This window comes from Chrysemys picta, chromosome 5 (genome assembly GCF_011386835.1).
Source record: "Chrysemys picta bellii isolate R12L10 chromosome 5, ASM1138683v2, whole genome shotgun sequence".
Lineage (NCBI taxonomy): Eukaryota > Metazoa > Chordata > Testudines > Emydidae > Chrysemys > Chrysemys picta.
Window position 1 is genome coordinate 83,113,298 of NC_088795.1, and position 17,087 is coordinate 83,130,384.

The 17,087-nt window shown below is 44.1% G+C and overlaps 1 protein-coding gene across 5 annotated transcripts in view; it reads left to right on the plus strand.

Annotated features, from left to right (window-relative positions):
* The first annotated feature begins 2,306 nt into the window (after positions 1–2,306).
* Positions 2,307–17,087, plus strand: part of LOC101941793 (cytochrome P450 4V2-like) — a 29,541-nt gene continuing 14,760 nt past the window's right edge. For 2 of the 5 annotated variants that reach the window (XM_008168451.4, XM_008168452.4), the window contains exons 1-3: positions 2,307–3,945; positions 12,165–12,277; positions 15,457–15,542. In XM_008168451.4, coding sequence (XP_008166673.1) covers positions 3,735–3,945; positions 12,165–12,277; positions 15,457–15,542 — 410 coding nt within the window. In that variant the 5' untranslated portion in view covers positions 2,307–3,734. Of the gene's footprint in view, positions 3,971–4,878; positions 4,897–12,164; positions 12,278–15,456; positions 15,543–17,087 lie in introns of those variants that run through there. The other 3 variants (XM_065596796.1, XM_042841978.2, XM_065596797.1) reach the window with 3 other exon arrangements.

The following is a 17,087-nucleotide window of genomic DNA, read 5'->3' on the forward strand; positions in this document are numbered from 1 at the left end:
AGGAAAATGTCATGGAGGTCTCTGACAGTCACAGAATCCGTGACCTCTGTGACATAATCTTAGTATTATAGAGTATTGCTTCCCTGTATGAGACATAGAATAGTGGAACATAGAGGTGAAAAAGACCCCCAACTTTATTGTATAAGAGGTGTGTGTGATGATTCTCAGGGCACCCGGCCTGTGAGTCACCTTGTTCTCCCTGCCTCCAGCCTGAGAGAGTCCTGCCTGCCCCTAGCTGGGTGTCAGCAGCCTAACACCACCAGCTACTCAAGCACTCTCTGTGCTGTGCCAGCCCTGACTTTGACTTGCAGGCTAACAATATATGCAAACCAGTCCCTTGAATCTTTCTCCTGTGATATCCACTCCGTGACAGTGGCTATTCACAGAAATCCCAGATCCTGTGCACCTAACAGTGTTGTGTATCCCTTTACCAGTTTTACCTTAAACACCCTCATCCCCTCCCACCCCCCAACTCTGGTGTAACATACAGCGCTTGTGAGCACTTAAATAAACCTACTTTGTTTTATTGTAAGAAAAAATGGAGAGTTAATTAGAAAAAAGAGAGTGATGTACATAAATGGTGGTAATACAAAACAGTAAAATGCAAACCTGGGTCTATACTTATTAACAGTTACCTTTCCTATCTAATAAAGTACAAGTGGGTCATTTCTCCCCCCTCCTCCCCCCAAGTTCAGTCTCTTGCAGGCTTGGCTGGCTTCACAGGAACCGGGATCCAATTTTTCTTGAGAACATCCCTGATCCCCAAGATGTCTCTTCAGTGAAAGGATGCAGAGGGTCTTTCTTCACCACCCATTATTCTGAATCAGTCTTTTTTGTCTTTATTCACAGCCATGGCAAACCCCTGTCTGTTGCAATGTTCCTTTTTTACATCCAAGTGGTTTGGACTGTTTGTGGTTGTCTCTGATGTTTTCCATTGATAGTCTAGGGATGGAGCAACGCTAGAAAATTGAGCCTGGTATTGCATCACTGGCTAACCAGGGCAAGGTGGCAACTCCCTCATTCTTGCATGGGTCATCACAGAGACATATTATCCTTTGATGACTAACTTTTACTCCAAGTCTATAAAGCATGCTTTCTGTATAAATACATTATGCCTTAAATATTACCTTGCAATCTTGCAATGATTATGAATCTTGAGAAGTTATGAGCTTTCTGTAGATACCTTACATTTTACTGTTTATGGATAAATATCCTCTAAGAAGTGTTTGGTGTAGTGTTTGTCAGGTCTGGGGTGAGAGTTGTTTGCAAAGACCGAGGGACCCATTGGCAAGGAGTCTTTGTGTCACAGAGTGATATTGGAGAGTCCCAGTATAGCTATTGTGGAACTTAGTTAAGAATCCTGACAAGTATTCTGAGGAAAAGGAGAAATAATATCCTAGGTAGCTTCTTTAAGGAGGCCTTGGTAATTGTTTCCACTTCGTGTAGAGAATAGACACAGACCAAAGCAAATGAGACTTTGAGGAGTGATGAACTCTGGGACTTCAGAAATAGGAAGCCACACATGAAGATTGTGTTTGTGAGGGGCAGTGAGACTCTAACTTTAAGATGGTAGAAATCCTAGTGAAGAATAAGAAAGAAATAAGGATTCCTAAACAGTCTAATATAAGTAGGAACCTTTACTGGATTCTATCCTTTATTATGCATAAAGGGGTAAGAGAAGGAAAATTATTCAGTCTGTTAGAGGCTTCCTTCTGGGTTCAATACTGAATAAGAGCTGGATGGTAAAATACATGAAAATCACAAATAGCATCTCTATTAATAATAATAATAAAATAGCTGTTTAATAAAATGGGGACATATTTGCATATATCTACAAACTATTCACTACGATTGTGGTGTATAGAGTTCACACCTACTTTCCTAATCCCCTATGTTTCTTGTACATATGTTACTCGTGGGGGGATTCTGCGCCAATGTGGGGGTGCAGAATTCATATGGCTTGCATGTTTCTGTGACCCCCATGTAGAAAAATGCAATAAAACTCTGCCGGGAGACACGCGACTCTTCCTCGGAAGCGCGTCTGTTCCAGTGTGCGTGGAGCAGCCTCTGAGACAGGGGAGAGGGGCTGGGGCTGAGTGTACATGCATGCCAACAAGTGAGAGAGAGAGAGAGACTCCTTCCCCTTTGCTACTGCAGTTTACTGTAAGGGTAGGGCTTTTTATTATGCATGAAGCAGGATAGAGGCACAATTATGTGTCCAATAGTTTTATGACTGACTTAATCCTGTATTCCTGTTTGGTTGTTCCATTTTCCCTCATGTTATGTAAGAATCATAAAAGATTAGGGTTGGAAGAGACCTCAGGAAGTCATCTAGTCAAAGCCCCTGCTCAAAGCCAGACCAACCCCAAATAAATCATCCCAGCCAGAGTTTTGTCAAGCTGGGCCTTAAAAACCTCTAAGGATGGAGATTCCACCACCTCCCTAGGTAACCCATTCCAGTGCTTCACCACCCTCCTTGTAAAAGTTTTTCCTAATATCCAGACCTCCCCCACTGTTATTCAGGACAGCAATTAAGTAGGGAGGAAGATAATTACTGTGACTGCCCTTGAAACAGAGTTATAGGGATTGAGGAAGTTAGGCCGTAGCCTCAGTTTAATACTCAGACATAATCAGAGTTAACTGTGGCATCAACATACCTTTCACCAAGCTGAATCTCATTTTAGTTCAGGCCTTAGGCCTCATACCAGGCCTCTGATACAAGGGTTTATGTTTCAGGGCCTCATCTAACTACATTTTACATTACTACAACAGCCAGCGCAGTAATTTCTGCAGTGATTCACATCCAGCTACCCTCCTTGGGCCAATGGTGCGCGTCTTCACCAGGAGTGCTTCCACTGACCTAAGAGGGGAGCCAGTGGACTTGGGCTCACAGGTTGAGCGGCAGGGCTGTTTCATTGCTGTGTAGACTTCCTGGCTTGGGCTGGAGGACTGAGCTCTGGGACCCTCCACCTCACAGGGTATCAACTCATGATTATACTTGGTTGTTGTAGTTTGTCCCTCTCCCTGCTCCCCTCTGTAATATTGCCTGTGTCCTGAATGTATTCTCAGTGTTGCCCACAAGGCTGGGAGTTGTGCCCTGCGCCCTGCAGTAGTGGAGTGAAAAATGGTTTCACCCCTCTAACTATGAGCAGCAGTAATTAGGGTCACTGACAACTACAGGGAGACCTCACCTGACCCTCCAAGTTCAGATCCCAGCTGCACAGGCTCAGGGGTCTCACATTCAGAGTGGGGCTCCTGGTCCATGGCTGCTGAAAGCTGAAGTATTTACTTCTGGGGCCACACTTTACCCTTTGCTGCAGGCATGTGGCCTAACTGAAGCTGAGGGAGTTGCATGGATTCTGTGCCTTCGCTGAGTCTGTCCTCTCTGATGCTTCCCACCTTCGTGGTCTTTCCACTGCCCTGTGGTCGTGTCACCACCTGCTGCCGATCCCTGGTTACACAGTGAGAACAAGAGCAGCCATAGATCACAGCAGCGTTTCCTTCCTCTGCTGCTACAGTTGCTGCTCTTCTCCCTCTTGCAAACTTCTCTGGGGAGCCCTCCTTCCCTGCCACTCCTTTGTTCCCCAGCCTCTTTCCCTCCTGCCCAGCCTCGGGGCTCGGGCTCCGCCTCCTGGAGTCCCCTGGCGCAGTACCCCGGCCCGGCGGCGGGGAGAGCGGAACTGTTCCCGGGACTGCGGCTCAGTGCACGCCCAGCGGCCGGGCTCGGGGCAGCGATGGGGGCTCTGCAGCTGGCTCAGGACGGGGACCGGCTGCTCTACTGGGGGGCCGGAGTCGTCACTCTGCTCTTCACGCTGCTGGCAGCCTTCACGTTCCGCCTGCTGCTGGATTACCTGGGGAAGTGGAAGGCGCTGAAGCCGATTCCAGGGGTCAGCCCCTGTTACCCTCTGCTGGGAAATGCTCTGTTCTTCGAGCGAAAAGGGGAAGGTAACGGCCGCTCAGAGACATAGCGGTAACTGCCTGCAGTGCAAACCCCTCTCCCTCCTGGAGCTGCTGCCTGAAGCATCCTCTCTCCAGGGAGACCGCAATGCCCTGGGGATCAGCCCCGGCAACAGGGCCTACAGCGGTGTAAACATTTGTTAGGTCTCGGGAAGTGGCTGGGGATTTCCGGGGGCTGTATAAGTAGGAGCTTATTTGCAGCAGTGGAGCTGGACTGGCCCCATCACTAATTGTTGTTATAGAATAATAGAGCAGGAGTGAGCTGTTCTTATGTTAAAGATTTTTCCCCCAAGCTGAAAACAAAAACAAAACAGTTCAATACTCGGCATCCTGCTGCATTTCTAGATCCAGCCAAAACAGCCAGGCAGTATTACCGAGACTCTGCTTCAACAACCAAAACCTCCCCCAGAAACCTCTGGCAAGTCTTTATGGTTCCTGAGGTATTCCTCCTCCCCCCCCCCCCCGCTATTTCCAAAGAGTTTATAATCTGATGATAATTTGTTTCTTGAAAACAAGCTCTTAATTGTGATGTCCTGTCCCTTTAACTGTTTGAGCACCCCCCCCCTTCACCCCATTGCAAAGCCTCCCTTCTGTTACTTTCTCTTTTGCAGCCGTAATAATAGTTACTACGGCAGACAGCTGTGTTGCTTTCAGTTCCCTCTATGTCTTGGAACAAACGTAACATTACACTTGGACGAATTGTTTGTTTTGATTTTTACCAAATATTTCCTAACTGATGTCAAATATTTTTTAACATTCAAGAGTTCAAAAGGATATTTTGAAGTTTGCCTTTTTCAGAAGCTACCATTCTACCCCTGTATGCTTTGAAATCCATTTCTTGCCTTTCAGTGAAACTTTAGATACCCTTGGTCAGCCTCTTTATGGTTAATGCATTTAAAAACAACTGCCATGGTACATGTTTCTCCACTAGATTATAAGGTAAAGGAGTCATGCTAAAGCGCTGGATAATTACATAATTAGATGAGCCTCTTATGTTTATAAAAATTATTGTTTCAGAACAAACTTTCAAAGTGTAGCAGTATTTACTCAAAACTGGAACAGTTCCACATTAGGTGTTATGCATCCATTCATTATGCTCCTCTGATTTTCAAGACAAATCAGACATTACTAGTTCTTTTTCTACTGTGAGATTTTTCTATATTCCTATGAGTCTTAGTAAGGTGCTGAAGTTATTGTGCCTTTCTCCACAGTGAGATAGTAAAAATATCAATGTGCATGGATTTCTGTTCTTATTGTACCTGTGCAAATATGGGCTTTTGTGCTATATTATTGAGCCTTGATTTTTTTAACAAAAGGGATCTTTCAGTTAAATTATACCTGAAATGGAATGAAGAAAAAGGGTTATTTAGTTGCTTTAACTTTGCTGCAGGGTGGGTGTGGTGGTTGTGCTGGAGAAGACAATACTATAAATGTATAGGGCCAATTTCTGTCACAAACTTAGAAACAGGCAACTATTTTTGGCAGAACTGGCATGATTGTGACAGAGGGCTGTTTGTAGATACCCTTGCATTGTCCGGAAGTTGCACACCCACATTAAGATAAGTCACAAGACCTCATCCCTTGGCTTCAGATTGTATGCTCTGAGGGGCAGGGACTGCCTTTTAGCTCTGTTTGTGTACAGCGCCTAGCACAGTGGGGTCTAGGTCCATGACTAGGGCACCTGGGTGCTATGGTAATACAAATAATAATTATTATTATTAATATTCCCAGCCATCCCTTTATCCTGTGTAATCCTAGAAAAGCAAATCAAGGTTGTATTTTAGTCTTGTCAAATTGTTGTTTACATTATGACATTATTAATATATTGTTCTGTTAACATCAGCTTATTAATAACTGTCCAAAGTATTCTAGGTGTGTTGCAAAATTTTGTGAGTTTAATGCTCCTGCTGGTGAAGTTTTTTCTTGTTAATGTCATTTGGGAAAACAATAGGCCAGATCTGCAGCTGGTGTAAATCCAGTGTATTCAATGGAGCGCTGCTGATTTACACCAACTGAACATCTAACCCGGTGAATTTTATCTGGTGTCGGGATATCCCAAAGGTAGCTGATCTGCTTTATTGTTAGCTTTTTGCTAAATATACAGGCTCAGTCCTGCCTTCTCACACTTGTAGAATTTTCATTAAAGTATAGATTAAGATCTAGTCTTGCATCTGCAAAATGCTTCTGTGGCAAAACAGAACTATAGTAGATGTACTATAGGTAAGAGAGAATTTTCCATTTGGCTCTGTTGCCAACAGTTGCATATACGGGACCATGAGCTGCAAGCCGATCTCCTAGACAGACTCTAAATGGCTCTCTGCTTTCTTTAGATGATATAGAAATAAGACGGATAGAATAACTTAGTTTCCAAAACTAATATGGTTTTAAAGAGGTATTAATAAATAATGTTATAAACTGTGAGCTGTATTTCACGTTGTGTTCTTCTATCTGCAAAATATGAAGTCCACTTTTTATAGAACTAAATAACTCCTGGACTTAGTATCTTATGTAATTATTTTATGTGTAATTAACATACATCTACCACAACTCTCTTACTAGAGAAACAACACAAAGTCCATTTATAGCACATTGTAAATAACTGTTATGTAACCTTTTGGACCCTTCCCTACCTGCTGGAGCTAAGGCAAATGCAGCCGGCACATTGGCTCCTCTCAGCACCTCCCACTCCATGGCCCCAACAGCTGCCACCACAGGCCTTCTAGATGTGGAGCTTTAAAGTTCCAAGCTGCCCCAGAGCTCTTTGCCGCAGCACAGCTACCATGAGAAACTACAATGGCCTGGACCTTTACACTTGGGCAGGGAATCCATCTAGAGACTCTGGGTCCCAGTTGGTACACAACAACTCACAAAGAGCAGCTTCTATTAGCCACTAGGCCAGCACAGGTTGTTTGGGGGTGGAGCTTTGAAGCACCAGCCCCTCAAGAGGCCTCAGAGACCCAGGGGCCCTTTATCCTTTAATCAAACTCCTGTGAGGGCCAATTAAAACCATGAGCAGACATTCCAGCACACAGCCCTATGTTGGGCCCCTTTAGATGAACCTCTGCTTGGGGTAGGTTGTGGTTGGTGGACTTGGCATCCTCCTCCCTGAATCCTCTGTTGCTGTGGCAAGAGACACTCTTCTCCACAGAGCTGTCTCTAAGGGGCGATTGGGTGTTGTTGATGTCCCCACCTACACACAAAGAGCCTTCTACTTGGGTGGTTGAATGCTCCCATGGACTTTTGCTTCAGGAGGTAAGACAGCACTCAAGCCTCTGTTCCAGTAGGTGGGAAGTGCAGCCCTCCTACATACTCATACACACAGAACCCTGCTCCTAATGGTAGCAGCTGTTCCCCCTTCCAAAAGCCTAACTGGCACAGTCTCTCTGTTGATTTAGAAAGACCAGGCAATGCTGCATCAAATCATACTTGGGTCATGTTTGGAAGGTTATCTCCACAACCACAAGGAGCAAAAAGCATAGATTCTATGGAAACCAATAGCTCTCACTTAGGGAAGATTCCAGGTCTTCCTGTTTGAATTCCTGGCCCAGGGCGGGCCTGGAAACCAGTTATAGAGCAGACAGGTCTCAGTTTTGGAAATGTTATAGTATTTTATTTGGAAAGCCAATGAGTGTCTTTAAAAGCAGAATTTTGTTTTGATCAGGGTAAGCATAAATAATGCTTCTGTAGGAATGTCTTGCCAGTGCCAGGGAAATTTTCAAGGCTCTGGGTTGTTTAAATATGTTTATTTTGCATCATACATTCTGATGAAGATCTATTTGGCTGAACTGCTCTTTTTACATGTCATTTCTGACTTTGTTCTATGACATAAGTGGTTAAAAAACCATACACGAGGGCCACAATCCTGCCATTTGCTCTGTAGAGGTGCAGGGGGCTGCCTGTGTGGAATTCCTTGCAAGTTCAGGGCCTAAGACAGCATTTGCTACATTTATATCTATCGCACACACACTTTTCTTTTAAAAGAACATTATGAAGGTTTTCAAGTCAAGCACTCAAAAGTTAGAAAATGCCAGCATTAAGGCTGGCTATACAAACTTAAAAGAGCTCCTTTGTGTGTATGGCTTATGATATAGACTTTAGTTACGTGATCACATACTATATTTTCCATAGGATCCCAGCCTCATTCTGCTGTAGGATGGACAGTGCTCAATTAATGAGCAGCTATTCAATGTTTTATTTTAACCACACAGTTCAGTATGTTGCCATAGGCCGTATTTACTGCATGCTACTCGAACTGTGATATGAAGGGGCTCTTCTATGATACTGATCACAGTAGTATTCATCTGCTTCCCAAACATTAATTAATTAATTTTTGAATCACCACTGTGAGGTGAGGGGGTATTATTATGGGGAAGTGAGGCACAGAGAGATTAAGGTAAAAAAAATCCACTAATTTTAGGTGTCCAATCTGAGATGCTGAAGATGTGATTTTTTTATAGTACTTAACAATGTATCACCCTTTATATATTCAAGCACAGCTCCCGCTGACTTCAGCTACAATTATGAGCCCTCAGCACTTCTCCTGAGGAGGCCTCACTTGGGCACCAAGAAAATGAGGAACACACAATTAGTGACTACCTTTGGAAAATTTGGGTTAAGGGACCTGCAAAGCATCACACTCTGTGGCAGAGGCAGGGATAGAAGCCAGTTCTCCAGCGCAGAATTCCACTATCTTAACCACTAGATCCTCCTTTCTCTTCCTGCAACTCCCTGCCCTCATTCACTATGCATAGGGCCCTACCAAATTCACGGCCATGAAAAACGCGTCACAGACTGTGAAATCTGGTCTCCCCCCACAAACTCTGGTCTGTTGTGTGCTTTTAGCCTATACTGTACAGATTTCACAGGGGGAACCAGTTTTTCTCAAATTGGGGGTCCTGATCCAAAAGGGACTTGCAGGAGGGTTGCAAGGTTATTTTAGGGAGGTGGGGGGTTGCAGTATTGCCACCATTACTTCTGCGCTGCCTTCAGAGCTGGGCGGCCAGAGAGCAGCAGTTGTTGGCCAGATGCCCAGCTTTGAGGGCAGTGCCCCACCAGCAGCGGGGCAGCAGTAAGGGTATCAGTATTGCAAACCTCCCTACAATAAACTGGTGACCCCTCCCCGCCAACTCCTTTTTGGGGTCAGGACCCCTACAATTACAACACTGAAATTTCAGATTTAAATAACTGAAATAATGAAATTAATTATTTTAAAAATACTTTCAGCGTGAAATTGACCAAAGTGGACTGTGAATTTGGTATGGCCCTAACTATGCGCCTTCCAACTTCTATAACAAATGGAGTACGGATCCTATAGACAGCAGATTCCTTCACTTACGTGGCCCTGATTAATCCTCAGAGCAGGTCCATCCCATGCATTGAATCAGGCACGGGGCCCATGGAAAAAATATGTGATCAGGTAGTTAAAGACTGTGTCATAATATATATTCTTAAGGATGCACAGGGAACCTTAACTCTGGCATTTCCTAACTTTTGAGTGATTGATTTTGTAACCTGAACTATGTTTTTAAACAGAGTTTGTGTGTGTGTAATTTTCTGAATTTTTAAAAAAGCAAGCTGAAAACACCAGAAATTCCATCATATGGCATTGAATTGACACCCACATAGTTCATCAGCAAGGTTGAGACCATTAAATCCACCACACAGACCTCTGCCACTTAAACTAATGGATTATCTGATAGCAATAGTACAATATCATCTCTTTGTGGGCCAGCACTAGAGAGGGATGAAACACAGACTTTTCTAGTCAGTTTCACAGATATTTGTTGGCAGCAAAGGAATGATGAGATTAAGGAATCTTGGTTTTTATTCCAGACTCTGGAGGGTCATGTTCTCCACAAACTCTTCTGCCTGTTTTCCCCAAGTTTTGATCCCTTTCTTCCCTGTCCCCTCCAACCTGTTCCTATCTCTGTTCTAGTCCTATATCTTCCTCACTCCTGGGTTCCTGTTCCAGCCCTGGCCTCCTTGCCTACTCAGTCACCTCATATCAGGCTTTTTGTCTCCGTCCCAGTCTTACCCAGCCAGTCTTTGTCTTCCCACCGGTCTCGCTGCCTGAATTCAAATATCCCCATGTTTCCAAGTCTCTCCCCATCCCCACATCCACTTGTCATCTCTTTGCCCAGCAACACTCAGTTTTCCCATCTGGCTCCTCATCTGATTTGCCTTTCCCCTCCCTCTTGTACTGTCTATTGGTCCCAGTCTCCCTCTCAGGATTCTTCATCCAGTCTCAGTGTCCCTCCCTAGCTCCGTGTCTCAGTCTCTTTTCTCAGCCAGTCTCATTTCTTTCCACCCACCCCAGTTCCTTGTCAGATCTGTCTCTTCTCTCACCTGCTCCCATTTCCCCCTGGTTCCTTGTATCAGTCTTGTGGCCAGACAGTCCCAGTTTCCCTCCCTCCACCCAATCCTCCAGCTAACTGTATCCTAGTCCCCTATCTTCCCATTTCTCTCAATGATTCCTTTTCTCCTTGCCCAATTAGTCCCTGTCTCCCCACCTAACCAGTCTCAGCCTCCCCACCCAACAAATCCCAACATGGCCTTCCTTCCCTAGCTCCCAGTCTCCTTGCCCAGTCAGCCCAGTCTTCCCTGTCCAATCCTAGTCAGAGTTTCTCTCCTCCCACAGTCCCAGTTTCATGAGATCTCTTGTCCCAATCTACTCCTTTCCTTCCCCCTCCTGTCTCCCCCCCCACCCCCGGTCTGAGTTTTGTCCCATCTGCAGCTTCCTCCTCCATGCTGCCTGAGTACCAGCAGTAGGGTCATGGAGAGTACAGAAGAGAGAGTCTCCCTGCTCTGAGTTATGGTGCCCAGTTGCACCCTAGGCTGAAGCAGCCATTATGGGTAAAGTTCTTCTTAGCCTCCTAACCCGTGGCTGGAGAGGGCATGTGCAGTCCAGTCCTATGCAGGAGCTGTTGAGGGGATGGAGGCAGCTCAGTCACTGTGAGGATGGCACATGCATAGTGTGGTCACATGTGAGGGCAGGGAGGGGATGCAGCATAGCCAGTTGCTCTGTGGGGAGGGCATGTGTGCAGTCCTGTCACATGTAGGAGCTGTGAGGGTGGGGGTATGAGGCTCGGTTGCTCTGTAGGGATGGCACATACGCTTTGGTTGGTCCGGTCACACGCACGAGCTGTGAGAGACTCAAGCTTGTTCAGTGAAGAAGGAATCTTCAGAGATTTTTAGCTGTTAAGATCCCGCAAGTCTTTACTGAACAAATACAAAATGTGATTTTTCAAAGGCTAAAAATGATCAAATTTGGGTGGATTTTTAGTGAGATGGCACAAGGTACATTCCTGACACACAGTCCACTCCCCTGCATGGAGGTGTTAAGGCATTTAAAAGTAAAGATCTCAAGAATTTTTTTAACATGAGCAAAACAACAACATATTTTTACTTAGACTTGTTCTTGAAATCAACTGAATGGTTTTGGCTTAAATTTGGCTTGTGGTGAGCACCTGGCATGGAAAATTGCAACCCAAACTGTTAAAGTTTGGCAAAATTATAAGCAACTAAAAATGAGGCCTTATAGTGGAAAGTGTCAGGCAATGATAATAATAGGTGGTGACCCTCCGGTCTTTTGTGTAGAAATTTCTCTCGAATGTGGACTCTAGCATTATTGTGGAATGATTTATTAATCTGCACAATCTCATTTCCCCTTTTATCTCAGATGCTCTTGGTGCCATTTTAGAGGAACTCAGTTAAGGTCTTTGAAATCAATCAGTAGAGGTTCTCTTGTACTTAATAGATGATCCTTAACCCCAAGGATTTATATCCCATCTATCATGTTGTTCAGAAAAATTAATCAGTTGAGGATGGGCTTGTGCTAATGCACTGGGCTGGAAATCTGGAGAAATGTATTTAATTTCTAGCTTTGCCATAGACTTCCTATGTGACCTTGGGCAAGTTACATAATCTCTTTGTGTGTCAGATCCCCATCTGTAAAAAGGGGATAAAATATTTATACTCTCTTTCATTTGTCCTTTCTATTTTGGTTGCAAGATTCCTGTGTCTGTACAGTGTTTATCACAATCTCGACTGGGACCCCTAAGTGCTACTATAATCAAAATAATAAATAAGTGCAAAACATACATGGTTTGTCACAGTAGCAAAACTAACACTACAGTGAACTCATGATCAATTACATGATTACAGACATTCTGGTTTTGGCCCATTCAAATTGATTTTTCCCCCCACAGATTTCTTTAAACAAATAGTAAACAACTTAGAAGAATACAGGAATCTACCCCTGCTAAAACTTTGGATAGGACCATTACCTTTTGTGATTTTATATCATCCAGATGCTGTGGAGGTGAGTGTTCCTATCTCATGTTTAATAGATTTGTTTGTACAAGTCATACAATTTATGACAGTTATTCCCTAATTTGAAATTTTGTGTTGTTTCATCTCCAGAGTTTACAGTAAACATTGAAAATGGCTGGTCATGAAGGACAGATGCCAGTCACCAAACTTCTTGTTACGTCTAGAGCAGTGGTTCTCAAAGCCGGTCCGCCGCTTGTTCAGGGAAAGCCCTTGGCCAGTTTGTTTACCTGCCGTGTCCGCAGGTCCGGCCGATCGCGGCTCCCACTGGCCGCGGTTTGCCGTTCCAGGCCAATGGGGGCTGCGGGAAGCGGCGCGGGCCGAGGGATGTGCTGGTTGCCACTTCCTGCAGCCCCCATTGGCCTGGAGCAGCGAACTGCAGCCAGTGGGAGCCACAATTGGCCGAACCTGCAGACGCGGCAGATAAACAAACTGGCCCAGCCTGCCAGGGGCTTTCCCTGAACAAGCGGCTGACCGGCTTTGAGAACCACTGGTCTAGAGCTTAGGCTTCATGTTGGTCTCTTCCTCCTCCCTGCCTGCTTTCCCTCCCTCCCTCCCTACTTTTGTGCAGGTGCTTTTAACTCTAGGCACTCAGGGGAGCACAGGGACTGCATGCCAGATGCTCATCCCAGTGGTATGTTGCATGAGCTAAAGGGATGGCACAGTCTAGCCCTGAATAGTTTGTAGTTCGCTTGGAGATAAATGCAAAATTTCTTCTTCTGTCTTTACATTGATTAAAAATACTTCTGTGATTCTCGACTAAGTGAGAGGAAATGTTTATCCAGGTTTTGGACTGTGGAAAACCTTGAACTTCACTTCGCCTTATCAACATAACAGGTTCTGAATACAGTTACTGTGTTAATGATCCACTAGTTTAAAACATCAGTGTTGTGCTATTATCTTCGAGGTACAGTTGTTTTTTTATTAGCAAGTGATATACGGGTGAGATACATTTTATTGTATTTATTAAATAAAGTGCATACAAAGAAATCTCTCAACAGGACTTGAGGGCTGATGGAAATGATATAACTTGCATCAATCAGATTAAAACTGAAAAAAGTGTTTTAATTAAAACCATAGGCATTATTGTATAAAGGAGGATGCATTATTTAGAGTAGCCTTAAGGCAACTCTGTTGTTCAGGTATCTCTTCTGCCACTGATTATCAGGACACTTGTTTATGTATTTCAGTGTATAAAATGTGCCCACTACCATCAGCCTCTAGGTGTGTATGTAATTTAGTCTTTAAATATATGCCCAAGAAATTCAGGTTGACCTAGTGTCACCCCTAGGAGCCCCTTCTACCCTATGCCATGGACTGGAGTAAATCTGCCTCTTCACTATGCTCCCCCATTCCTCCTGACCCCATGGAAATGCCTCTGGGGATATATCAGTTCTGTGGACTTAAGAGGGGTAGTTGAATGAGCTGCTGGGCTTCCGTGGACTCTCCTTCTCCTATACTGGTTTGGGAAATACCCTGAGTTCGTATTAACTTGTGCTTTATTTTCTCCCTGTTGAGATCAGCCCTTTATGTAGGATTCAAAATGTATCCAGGTTTGGGGGGAGCCCCTGGAAACACAGCACCTTTAGAGAGCCTCCCAGCTGGGTAGAAAGACACGTGTTAGCTCTGCTTGAGCTAGTTTGCTAAAAATAGCAGTGTGGACCCTGCTAGCCACCCAAGCTCAGGCCCAGGGGGTCGGGCAGGCTTGTACTCTGGCTGCAAGCTTATGCTGCCACATGGGCCTTAACATCCCCACTGCTATTTTTAGCATGTATAGGGTTGTCGATTTTGGTTGGACATATTCCTGGAGGTTTCACATGACATAATCTTTAATTAAAGATTAATCTTTAATTCCTGCAGGCTCCAGGACAATCGTGGAGGGTTGGCAACCTGGAGTAGAGCTAGTGTGTGCCCTACTCAGGCTGGGAGGCATGCTCCCAGCTGCAGTGTAGACACACTCACAGTGACCAGGTTTTTCAGATGCCAGTAAGAACTGGAGAGGCTTCCAAACAGGCGTCACTTGTCTCTTGTAGGCTGCCAACAACTGAGTAGATTTGAATGATACTTAGGTTAAGAAAGCAGTACCCTAATGCCTTTTGCGAGATGGTGAGGTCTCACAGGAAACTCCATGAGTTGAAATCCATGGAGTTTCAAATACCTTACATGAGTTGTGTCCCACATACAGGAGGATGGAGCCCTGAGACCCTCCCCATTCAGACCCTCAGTAAAAAGCCTGGTAAACAGATAGCCTTTATAACCTGCTCAAAAAGAAAGGCTGCTGAGGAAATGGACCCAAAAGGAGTGATTAGGGCCTGATTCTGCTCTTACTTGCACCAGCTTAAAGCTGCAGAATTCCTATAAAAATCTACTAGCCCAACTAAAAATCCAGGAGGCTGGCAAAATGATCCCCGCCCTTTCCCAAGAAAACAACCCATTTTTTGCCTCTGAAAGGACTCTTCTTCACAAACTTGTGGTTATCGCTCTCAGCTCCGCTTCAGAGACTGACCTCCCTTGTCTGGGAAGATGTTGCTGCCTTGGTGTAAACCATCCAACCAGAAATCAAGTTATCTTCACAACCCGAAGGGCTAGAAACTTAACTTTAAAAATGAAAGCTTAGATTCTTCACAAGATGGTGTCATTCCCAAGAAAGACTCCTACTCTAGTTGGGCAAAGATTGTAGATGTATTACATAAATAATTATATTCTGTGTCTCATGTTTAATATTACTGTTAAGTAGATGTACTTTTACAAGTTACATGAGAGAGACAGAACCTCTGTTGCAGTTCAGGTTGTCAGTCCAAATATCCAGCTTACCTTTGGCCTGGGAGATATTGCAATATATTAAAAAGGAATGTCACATTCATACTATTGACTATTACAATCCATTGGAACATTTTCCTGCTCTTACAGTGTAGTATCAAAGTGATGTATTTTTATTTTGATAAATATTTCCTTGTTAATGATCTCTCCTGTACCTCCAGGGTTTGTAAAGTTGACTGCACAATGCAAAGCTATCGTTGATTGTAAATGGGTGTTCAAGTTTATAGGAGAGCAGTCATAGCTTTGAATATATTTTGCAAATACCCTCCTCCTAAAAAATGAAATGAGTATACAGTGTTACCAACTTCTTTTAAAGAGATATTTCCCCTCTGTCTTTTCTCCTGCTGGTAGGTTGTTCTAAACAGTTCAAAGCACATAGAAAAATCTTTTCCGTACAAATTCCTACATCCATGGCTTGGCACAGGACTTCTAACAAGGTATCGTAATATATAAATAGAGTCATGTACCTTTAAAGTTATGCAAAGTTTAATTCTAAGATATATATATTTACTGCCTAGATTAGAATGTGTTATATTTTATTTGCTAATAAGCAGAATAAAAGCATAATTATGGTCTGAATATTAGAATCTAAAGTACAGATCCCCAAAAAGCAGCTTTAGGCCCGTATTGCCAGCAGGGCCATAAAATGTGGTCCTCCTGCCACCATCCGGAGTCTAGAAAGGATCAGTTCTTGAAAGGATCGTGCGCTGTGAGGACTGTAAATGGGACTTTAGAGCAAATGATGTAGCAAGACCTCACTCGGATGCACCGAGCTCGAGTTTTCATAATTGATAGAAATAACTTTTAATTCCTCAGCAAAAGAATATCAGTCAATTATAATCCAGCAATATCAAATATTCTCCCCACACAAATGACACATTTAGTCTCATTGATGTAGCCCTCAGCTGTCCTCAGACTCAGCTTCATGAACTTCAAGGCGAGCCATGTGCAAGGGCACCCACTCGAGGCTCCCAACTCCTCTCCCATCACCTTTTCGTGTCTCTCTCCTTCCTGATGGGGTTTTTCTAGGCTGCACATTTCCCTGCCTATACTGTGATATTCCCAGCAAGCCAGACTGTCTGAACAGGCCAGTGTCTGTGTTTTGCTTTTTCTCCAAAGGCTATAGACAGTTTAATTGCACACAGTTATAAGTTCCCACACAGCTCTTTCTAAGCAGGCACATTTATTTTTAAGGTGAAAGGATTACAGGGAATACATATTAAAAAGAATAAAAGAACCTACACACATGCTGATAAGCTTACCAAAGATGACAGCCACCACGCCCTACTCCAGCAGGGGCTTTGGTATGAGTCAGTCCTTCCAATCCACCAAAGGGTTTTTCTGTAGTTACAAGTTCATTACAGCTTTTGCTCAGAACAAGCACGCCCATGCATAGGTTCATCTTTCCTTTACACAGCTTGGTCCTTTGATCTTGGGATTCCGGGATTAGGGAATCAGCTGATGGTTGTCCTGTCCTTAGGGTGCAGTTTCATAACCATAAGTGGGGTGGGGGTGTGTGTAAAATTTGCATTCACCTCCCCCTAGATATTTCCCAGGAAATCCATTTCACTGGTATTATCTCAAAAATCCATTTTTGTGTGCCACTTTGTTCAATATAGTCATTTGATCATCCAAGCCCACAACCATTCATTTAATGCAATGGACCCTAAAGTTATGTAAACTTAATTCAATAAGGTCTCCCAAGTATATTGCGGGAAATTGCCATATCTATCACACTTGGGTTAAACTAAAGTATTTCAATCCTGAGGAGACTGTTGTGTGCCAGAGGCAGAGAACAAGAAAGACTGACCAATACCCAAGGCCCTTGCAATGGCAGGGAATTGATTAGGTAAGCTACGCACAAATGATCTTGGTTGGTGATCCGCACACTGTGCTCTTGAGGATGGCAAAAATGCCCAAGTACCCTTCCCATCTGACTTGGTGATTCTTTCCTGACCCCAAATCTGGTGATCAATTTGACC